This window comes from Chiloscyllium punctatum, chromosome 20 (genome assembly GCF_047496795.1).
Source record: "Chiloscyllium punctatum isolate Juve2018m chromosome 20, sChiPun1.3, whole genome shotgun sequence".
NCBI classification, from domain to species: Eukaryota; Metazoa; Chordata; class Chondrichthyes; order Orectolobiformes; family Hemiscylliidae; genus Chiloscyllium; species Chiloscyllium punctatum.
In genome coordinates this window covers 36,858,063-36,869,047 of record NC_092758.1, presented here as the reverse complement: position 1 = coordinate 36,869,047, position 10,985 = coordinate 36,858,063, and the positions used below count along the sequence as shown (strand labels likewise).

General features: G+C 39.3%; 1 protein-coding gene across 5 annotated transcripts in view; it reads right to left on the bottom strand.

Annotated features, from left to right (window-relative positions):
- Window positions 1–476: 476 nt before the first annotated feature.
- Window positions 477–10,985, bottom strand: part of slc25a48 (solute carrier family 25 member 48) — a 38,486-nt gene continuing 27,977 nt past the window's right edge. For all 5 annotated transcript variants that reach the window (XR_011963478.1, XM_072590696.1, XM_072590694.1 and 2 more), the window contains 2 exons: window positions 6,984–7,117; window positions 477–3,701 (listed from right to left, as the gene is read on the bottom strand). Coding sequence is in view for 4 of the 5 variants with exons in the window: in XM_072590694.1 (XP_072446795.1) it covers window positions 3,597–3,701; window positions 6,984–7,117 (239 nt within the window). In the remaining variant the exon portion in view is untranslated. The remainder of the gene's footprint in view (window positions 3,702–6,983; window positions 7,118–10,985) is intronic.

Here is a 10,985-nt window from a genome sequence, read left to right as displayed (position 1 = left end):
CTCACACTCTATAATTAGACATATTTCACAGTGAAGAATATAAATAATATTATCTCGCTTTAACATATCGTCAGCTGAAATACAACACACAAGTAAACGTGAATATAGTGTCATTAGAAATCACTAACCCACAGATGATAAAGGACAAAATAGCTTATCATAAGCATCAACAGGTCAGGTGAAAAAAAAACGCCCTTCTGACTTCCCCAATTTAATCTCTGCACCCAACCATTTTTTTAAGCAGTATTCAATTATGATAATTCACCAGCACGTATTTACAGGAAACAGAAAGTATCTTATTTTGTTATAGGATAGATTTGTGCCCACAGAATCACCCATTAAAAGTACACTAGCAAAATACAGTTCATCATGTTTAGCATCTTAGCACTGAGTCTGTTAGCACCTAGATCAAGTCTTTCAACTCTTATCTGCCAGTGAATCAGATCGTATTATAATACATACAAAAAGACTGGCACTCCAAGGTGACAGAAGATTTTAATGAATAAAGCAGGATGACAATATTACAGCACACTACAGCTCACAGAAGGAAAGTTAGCCAATGACTGACACATCTGAAAAGAAGCCCATCGTGTAACCATAACAACCTTTCGGCAGATCAAACAAGGTGGAGAGCAGGAGTTTTGCTCTTCAGTGGAAGGAAGTCCTGCTGCCAAGGTTGCAAGGAAGAGAAGGAAGTGGAGAAATGGAAGCTGGAGGCAGGCAATTCTGAGGCTTTTAAAGAGGGGAGGGATCCAAGAGCCCAAGAAGGAGAGAGATAAGGGTGGCGGGAGCCCAGGTTTTGGAAAGTAGATGGTGAGGAACAAAGTAGGGAAGCAGGAGGGTAACGTCATTGGGAATTCCCCACGTGAGCACAGAACGCCCCTGAGAGATATGTCTCACCATCCTACATTCTGTTTCACTTTTATTCATCTTGACCTCAAAAATATCAACTGCCCCCTCCTGTATACTTATTCACACACCAAACATTTGATGACCTGGACAACACAGTATCCCAGTCACAAACAAAAACAGAAATTGCTGGAAAAACTCAGCAGGACTGGCAGCATCTATGAAGTCGTAACAGTTTGGGTCCAGTGAGCCATCTGGTTTTCAGTTGTTATACAGTATCTCAGCCAACTGACATGGTAACAAGTTCAATCGACCTTTAATTCTTTGTTTAAATATGGTAGGCGGGCTGCAGATTTTGGGGGATTGTTCAGGGGTTTGTGGGAAAGTGATGGACCAAGCAGCTTTTGGCTATATGGGCCCCCACTTCCTCTGCCCCACAACTGAAAAAAACAACTGAGAGGCATAGTATTCCAGCTCATGGAACAAATCTCAGTTTCTTTAATCCTTTATGAAAGCTTCTCAGTTAATAAGCATACATCAGCAAATAGAGTCAAGGGATGTACAACACCTGAAAATATTAAGGAATAATTTTCATAATATGGGGAAAGAGCACAATAATGGGACTAATTGGTTAGCTCTTTGAAATAACTAATAATGGGCTCAGTGACTCCCATCCATGCTTTATGTCTACATGGGAATCCTCTTTGGTTATTTTGCTTTATTCCTCATTAATATTGAAACTTATATCCTATTGAAAATTGACATAAGGCCCAATTCACTATGTCCATCATCCTAATGTCAATGATGAGTCAAAGGTTTTTGCCTTTGAGTCATATTCCTATTTAACACCAGAAGGTAGGTGGGTATTTTACTTATGGAGTTGGTACGAGTTGTATCTCTGGATAAAGTAGTGAGCTAACCCTGTTAACCACTTATTCTTGTACAGAATGCCAACTATGAACTTAATTCTCTCTACACATGATGCAAGCTTTCTGAATGCAATGTTTTTAAGGCAGAATATAAATGCAAACTGCTTTTGATACCTGACACTGAGAATACCTTTGGTCTGACTTTCTCGTCTGTGCATTCACCCATCTTGCAAGTTCTCACCCATTTATTATTTCCCCTCCTTGCGCTCTTTCATAAATTGATGCAATTGCAAAAATTAGATCATAAGGGTAATGAAAAATAATCTGGACTTGAAGGAGAAATTGATCAAAAAAAAACCTGTGTGTCTGTTTATGTGCCTTTCCTACTCTGTCCAGAATCTCCTTTCAACTCTGTTTCTTTATTTCTCCCACCTTTCTCATCCTCTTTTTTTTCCCTTCACCTTTTTCACTTCACTCTGTTTATATTTCGTTATTTTATTGCTTCACCCTCTCTTGCACACGCTGTTTTCAGCCACTGTCCTTCATGCACACTTTATATGTTAGCCCTTTCATGTGCAAACACATCAACATCTGATTCACAACCTATGCTAGCCTATATCTTTTTAGTTTTACAGACCGGAGACCTCCTGCTTGATACAAAACATATTAGTCGCATTCTCAGTCTAACAAAGTTCAATTAGTCAGCTTCAGCCCTGCTATATTTCAATTTACCCTTCCCCAAACCCCTGCTCTTTCTCTCTACCTGTCATACAGTTGTATGTTGTCACACGAAGCCCGCATTAACTCTTTTTGCCATTAACACCATTATTTTTGTATCTGATGTTTGTGCATAGCCCAAATACTTGCAATCTCCCAAATGATCCTAGCTAACAGTCCATACTTCACACATCACGAAAAATAGCAGCAATCATATCCATCTTATAAATGTTAAAGCATTTAACCTATTCTTCTTACTTAATTATGTAACTGATCATCAGAAATGCTCAACAAATTAAGTCCAAAAAAGCTTTTCAAGTATATGAATACTGAAGAATAAACCTGTTGCATTTTCTTTTTCCCCATTATGGGTTCGTCTCTGACAGTGATTTACTGATATAAATCAAACTGAGAGCAGTAATGCAATTACAGCAACTCAGTATATTGAATCTATCAAAAACACTTGGACATAAGATAGCCTAATAGCCAGGATCATTCTGGAACCTCCAGAAATTAAAGATAAATTGTCAGGATACAGCTTGTAGCAACCATTGAAAAAAAAGTGTTAAAATTCTTTTTTCCTCATTTTTAATAATGTTTAAATTAGTTATAAAATGGCAGTTGGGTGGGGGAGGACAATCAATTGGAAACATGTTGTGAAACCTCCAAACATACCGGCAACTCCAGGTGGCAACTTCACTCTGATAAACTCTCTATGATCATCATAGAGAGATCATCATAATACTTTGGCAAATTAACCCCTTCCCCTCCCTCCTACTCAAAATTTAAAAACAGAAACAGTAAAAAGCAAAAGTACTCAGCAGGTCTGGCAACCTTTGTCCGACAGTTAATCAGTCCATGTTTCAAGTGTAATGGTCCTTCCTGAGGATTGCTTCTCAATGTTTGCTGATTTTCTTTAATCCAGTCATTCTCTTTTCCCCAGGAAACACTGCACATCACATGCGAAGCACACCATCATTCCCAGTTGGCTCTGTAGTGCCTGATGTTGTTTCTGACAATAAGTTTTGGCAGTTTGAAATCAAGAACTCAAGGAAGACTAGTCACTTTTTTTTATAAATCTGATCTACTGTTGATCTCAGCATAGATCTATGTAACTGGCCAAGTTTGATAAACATCAGAAGTCAAATGTTATTTTTCTGCTCATTGACCTCGCAATACTTTCAGTGCAAGCTCATATCCCAAAAACATGGCTGCACTCATAGGAAATCCACGGATAGCATTCACAGTTGCTCCTTTAAAAAATACCTAGTAAACAAAAAACAAACATTTTTAATATCTCTCACACAATAATGGCTAGGTACACATATTCTTGTTTCTTCAGTTATTTTGTATAATGCACTCAGTTCTTTCCCACTTGTAAGGCAGAATCAAAGAATCTTGTAGTACTGTAGGAGTGTGTATGATATTCCCAACTGTCAGCACTGGCAAATAGCCTGCTATACATTGAAACATGAAAAGTGACAATGAGAGGTGGCCCTTCCTGTGGAAACTCTCTGCGTGAGGCATGTGCGTGGCAAACAAATAGCATTGCCTCAGACTAATTCCTCAGCAATTGGAAACTTATCCCACAGGGGCTGCAGTCACATTTCTAAGCCACACAAGTTGAGGAGACAGCGGTGCCATGGTAATGTCACTGGATTGGCAATCCATACACCCAGTCTTTTGCTATGGAGATATTAAAATCCTACCATGGCAGCTGGTGGAACATGAGGGCAATTAATAAATCTGACAACAAAATTGTGGTGACCGTGAATCCACTACCATCAAAACCCATGAACTTCACTAAGGCCCTTTAAGGAAGAATATCTACTCTGCTCACCTGGTCTGGCCTACATAATAATTTGAGCCTCCCAGCCTGCCTTGGTCTCCTGTAATTTCCCCAGCAATGCCACAGGTCCATAGCAGATGCCATTTCCCTAACCCATTCCCGAACTCATTCCTGGAACAAGGATACCTATTTCAAGCTTCTATTTATTGACTACATCTCTGCCTTTAACACTATAATCACAACCAAACTAATCTCCAATAACCGAGATGAAGGGTCTTCACTCCACCCTCTTTAACTGGCTTCCTGACCCATAGACTGCAATCAGTGAAGATAAGACAACAGACTTCCTATGGACAAGGTCGAGAGCTTCAAGTTCCTGGGAGTGATGATAACCAACAACCTATCCTGGCCCTCCTACGTAGATGTGACAAACGAGAAGGCACAACAATGCCTCTTCGTCAGGATGCTAAGGAAATTCGGCATGTTCGTAAGGACCCTCACCAACTTTTACAGATGCACGATATAAAGCATTCAATCTGGGAGCATCACGCCTTGGCATAGCAACTGCTGTGCCCAGGACTATAAGAAACTACAGAAAATTGTGAACACAGCCCAGACCATCATCCATGGAGTTCTTTTATACTTCTCACTGCTGCAGAAAGGCAGTCAACATCATCAAAGATCCTCCCACTCTGACTACACTCTCTTCCAACCTCTTCCGTCAAGTAGATGAGATAGAAGCTTAAATATAAGTTCAAGAACAGCTTCTTTCCTGCTGGTTTAGACTACTGAATGGGCCTCTCTAATTTCAAACTGCTTTTGTGCACTTCCTATGCGGCCGTGACCTTGTATGCCTCACTCTGTCTAAATACCCTATGATCTATTTGAAAACAAAACTTTTCAATGTACTTAGGTACATGTGACAACAATCAATCAAATCAAACTGAATCAAAACTAATGTGATGGACTCTTAACTGCAGTCTAGAATGGTAAATTTGTAATAGTTGATGCAGAAAATTGGATGCCAATCCTGAGGAAGGGCTTATGCCCGAACCGTTGATTCTCCTGCTCCTTGGAGGCTGCCTGACCAATGCTTTTCCAGCACCACACTCTCATACACAACACAACCGCCATCACCAAACAACCATCCTCTGGTTGGATGAGTGGCTCAAGCCAGCTGGAACTGCAAACAAGAGCAGTATGAAAGAACCATGACAGCTAGCAGGATAACAGACATTAATGAATATGATATCTTGGGCATGATCACGCATCTACTGCCCCGGGTACTATTTGCCGTTATAAGACATCTTCCCTTTGAGGTGCACCTCCCACAGGACCATGTATGTGTAGCTAAAGATCCATGCACCATTGGAAAGCCCACTATCCTGATGAAGCACATCTCCTACTTCTCTGTTAAGGGGAAGACATTCAGTGACATAGGGATTAACATATAGTCTGTAAAAATGAGCTCAATTGTTCAATGCTGGCATTTATAGTCCACACAAGTCTCTACTCATGTCAGTTCATTCCATCAACATAGCTTGTTCCTCACTCCTTAGTGTGTTTAAATATATTTTTTCCTAAATGCAACTATGCCGCTCACCCAATCACAGTGGCAGCAAGTTTCATATTCTTACTTTTTCTCTGGGTAAAGAAATCTCTCCTGAATTCCCTAAGGAGCTGATTCATAGAATGAATTAATACAAATGAATAAATAAACAAACAAAACCCTCTCTCCTGACATACAGAACCTTGACACTGTTCCAAACACAGCTACAGATAAGAATTTGTAATTGGTTGGCTATGTCACCTAAATTAGCGTGGAATGAGCTAAAGGCATTAAAAACTCGGGAAGACAGTGATGTTGATAGACACTGGTACTGTTGATTGACCACTTGCCAAGCACAGCTGCCAAATTTAATTATCTTTGCTGTGGTCCAGATTGGAAAAGTGCTCCTGAAGATACAGGTGGATAAAACGCTTCTGTTGAGCACTTTCAATGCCTTCTTTTCTCTCAAGGTGAACTGTGACTGTACATTGGGAGCAAGTGATGAATTCAGAGGCATTTCAAAAAGGTATAATTTCCTTCCAAACATCCAACAGCACTGCCTTATAGCTAAAACAACACCTCTCAGCTCTTCTAACATAGTACTTCCAACAAATCCGAAACAGTACGTAGTCAAAATTCACCCCACACGCAGCTTGAATAGTGCTGCCTTTAGATAGTTCTAGTGGATGGGACAAGGCTGTCATGTAGCTGAATACATGTTCTGCTCGATGCTTTTAAATTTGGGGATTAATTAGAGTGGCGAGATCCAAAATGACAAGTCAGGTGTCAAATCAATGCCAAACTGGTATTATGATTGACTAACTCTGAATACTTCTGGCACTTTCATGGAACACCTGTGCAATCATCCTCAAAACATAGCAACTGATACAGATCTCACCATAAATGATCAGGAGTGTTCCCACTATTTCTTACTGCAATGGTTTCATGGCAGCAGCACGAAGAGCCTAATTTTGTCAAAGGAGATTTTCACTGTATTCAAGCCTTGCTATCCTTGATATGGAAATTCTTAATTGCAAAGTGTCTATGCAACTTTACCCTGTTTATGCTGTACCTGAACTCTGACCTCTCAATAATTATTTTGACTCCTTGTTTATTCAATGCTTATGATTTTGTGAAAGTGTAGCTTATCCAAAATCTGTTTCAGTCTCATTTATTTTGTTTTTTGTGTTTCCATTGGCAATTCACTTACATTCAGTCCTTCCTTTCGGTAGCTCTGTTGAATACAGTGCACTATCCCCTTATACTTCGTCTCACTGACTCCATCCGCTTGAAGGCGACTTTTGACAACATCCATGGGAGTCGCGGTACCCCATGAAATTGTTCCTATAAACAGATTTAAAGTCAACATTCAGAACTAAGAAACTGTTCATTGAAAACTGTCACAGAAGTAGCAATGAATTCCATGGAATAACTGCACACAGTCCCATTGCCAACTGGTGATCTTGTACAGATGATATAGCAGGATGGTCTCAAGAGTTGTAGCTTTGTAAGAGAGGCAACAAAATTAACTACATATGTATCATATTCCTACTCTTTCTCTTGGCTAGGGCGTCTCTCGTGCTATTACAATACCTTGAGCACCAACTGAATGACTTCTTTCACTGCTGCTTTGGCTACTAGGAAAATGAGATCAACAGAAATAACCTACAGTGAATTTTGTGGATCAAAGCATGGCTTTTGAGTCAGTAAGCCACAGAATGAGAACCAAATATTTAGCAAAGGTAAGTCTGAAAAGCAAAATCATAAACACAAGGAATAACAAATCATAAACACAAAGAATAACATGTACATTAATACAACGACAATGAATGAAAGGGGTGAGAAGTAAAAGAAAATGAGGTGATTCTTCCTTGGATCTTTTCTTACCAGAGTTCAATCACTACTTGCCACTTATAACACTGTGTTTCCTACTTTTTTCAGCACTGAGAGTGCTCCTCTGCATTATGGGCCAGATATTTCACCGAGATTAGTTTTAAGTGGCAATCAGGAATACTCTGCTTCATTTTGAAATCTTTTTCATAACATAGTACAAGATGAAATTTTAACATTTTAGTCGGTATACAACTGGTACAATATCAGAAAGGCATTGCCTGTACTCTTTAATGTCATATCACCGGTGTGAAATGTTCTTTATTTCTTTTAGGCCTATGCAAAGAGCAGAAGCCTAATATTCCTGATGCACAATTCTTAGGTTATATCGGTAGTGTTCTTGTGAATATTGTCAAAACACGCACAACAGCATCTATGACAGAGTCAAAAAGTGTGACGCTGCAAAAGCACAGTAGGTCAGGTAGTATCCGAGGAGCAGGAAAGTCAGTGTTTCGGGCACAAGCCCTTCATCAGGAATGTCTAAAACAGACAATTAGAATGTATCACGTATCAGAGGAACCTCGATTATCTGAAGGACATGGGCTGGGAGTATTTCATTTGATTAATCAAACTCCAGATAATCGAATTCCAGATAACATAGCTAGCCATGTATCAGGACTTTGCAATCTTGTTCGGATCATCTGAAATTCCGTTAATCAAATTCCAGACAGTCAAGGTTCCTCTGTATATGGTTTGCTTTCATTGTACCTCACCCATTCTCTCCTACTCTTTGCTACAATGATCACTTATTCAACTTTTCTTCTGTCCCACTATCCATAATCTCCTTGTTTACCTACACCTTTCATCTCCCTCTCTCTTGACTCCATTTCCACCTATCTATTCACCAGTCCCCTTCCCACCCCCCACCACTCTCCAGCTTCATCTTCAATCTAAATACTACATTTTCCTAGCTGCTATTGGTTCTGAAATATCATCAGACTCAAAACGTTAATTTTGCTTTCTTCCCATAGATGCTGCTAGATCTGCTGAGTTTCACCAGCCATTCCTATTTTTGCTTCAGATCTCCAGCACCTGCAGTTCTTTGCTTTATATTATCTTCAGTTAATTTAATGTGATGCCACTAAATGAAAGAACCTATTTGAGAGATTTATATTAATGTGATTATCCAAACCTAAGAGAAGTTCCTCCTTTATTCCAAGAGATTCATTGTGATTTGGAACAACCATCAGCAGCCCAGACATGTAAACCTCAGGCAGCACTTTGACGTGGTAACTTAGAGCAGAAAAAAGGTTACATGATCAAAGACGGCAGCCAGAAAGGATCATTTTAACCCAACAAGCAAGGTGGGAAGCAGAAGATTTTTGATCGGTAATCTAATTTACATCCCATATGACTCTACATTTAGATTAGATTAGATTACTTACAGTGTGGAAACAGGCCCTTCGGCCCAACAAGTCCACACCGACCCTCCGAACAGCAACCCACCCAGACCTATTCCCCTACATTTACCCCTTCACCTAGAAGAGCAGAGTGCAAAGCAAACTTTCAAACTTAATTTATTCTCTTCCCCACGTTTCAGTTAAAGTGATCTTATTGTTAATATCTTTGTAGGTAGTTGTAATAAATTGCTGAAATTATTCATGCGATTATTTCTTGGTTATCTTGTGGGAAATGAGAAATAGCTGTTATGCCGAGTTTGTAGATGAGGATTATTATTTGATGTTTATTTGTTGTCATTTCACTTAATATATAGCCAGTTTGATGAGATTCAGAAAAAAAAAATCATTGATCTAAACACAGTCCCTATCACTTACATCATCCCTTATATTCCAGAAAGCTATCTAGTTTGGGCAAATGGCACTAACCGTTTACTCTTATCATAGGTATCCGTTCCCAAGACAAACTTAAACTGTATGTATCATGATGACTATTTCAGGTAGTTCAAACAGCTGTTCACTTTTTATTAAAGTCTTGTTCTTCAAGAACTGGAATTCCTAATTTCTGGAAATAATTTTGTATATGTTTTCTACATGCTGGTGTCTTCACATCATCCCTGAAATGTTGTACCCAGAACAAGTCCAAACGCAGCCACACCTATGTTTTATATGAGATTTATCTTAAACCTCCCCATTTTTGTATTCTTATAGTGCCTAGGATACTGTATGCTCTATTTAGCATTCTCTCAACCTCTCCTGCCACATGCTTTATTTACCTATACGTGCAAGTCCTAATTATACTCTCTACATCCTTTTTGAATAAGGGAATATCTGAGACAGTAGAAAGTGAGGACTGCCAAGGCTGGAGATCAGAGGCGAGAGTGTGGTGCTGGAAAAGCACAGCAGGTCAGGCAGCATCCAGGAAACAGGAGAATCGACGGGATTCCTGATGAAGGGCTTATGCCCAAAACTTCGATTTTCCTGCTCCTCGGATGTTGCCTGACCTGCTGTGCTGTTCCAGCACCACTCTAATCTAGACTCTGATTTCCAGCATCTGCAGTCCTCACGTTTGCCTTAGACAGTGCTCAGTCTATTGATAATACCCCTGAATTTAAGGCTAGTTAGAAATGGAAAATTAAGTAAGCAATGAAATAAGTAATGGAAAGTAAGAAATGCAACTTGCACTTTCACTTCTTCAGTTTTTTTTGAATGGATTTCATTCAGCCCTAGTTCCTCAGTAAATTAAAGTGCAGGCAGCCTATCCAATACCTGCCCCTCATCAATTTTGACTCCCTCCTCTTTCACCATGACCTATGTAGCATCACGGACCCTGGCTCCATGTGTAAATTCCTTTCCTGCTTCTTAATTGGTTCCACTCCTCCCTTTACCACCTTTCCACTCTTCAATTGGCAATGAAGGGTTTGGAATTCACTTTATGTCAATTCAAATCTATTTTTATTCTCATTTTCTTCTTCTCTTTTTTAACATTTTTCAATTTCCTTCAAAATCTTCTGTATTCAGTTTGGTTTTCAGTGTACTGACCATCTGACAGCTGTCATAAGCATACATTTTCTTCACTTTAGTCTCTCTTTTGACATCCAATGTGCTGCGCATTTGTTTGACTAACTTTTCATTTTGTGGAAAATACATTGACAACGCCCAAATAATATCCTCTATAAAGGCAGTCCTTTGTTCCATTACTGCTTTGCCTTTCAATGTTTGAATCTAATTTGTCTTGGTCAAGTGAATTCTTATCCGATGAAGTTGGCTTGTCCCCAGTTAATTGTAGATTATTGATTAATCTTAGATTATTGTCTTTTCCAATCCAACCTAAATCTTGGAATACAATAATCACTAACCCCCTAAATGTTCCTTCACTGACACTTTATTTACTTTGCCCCTGCTCATTTCCAAGTACCAGATCT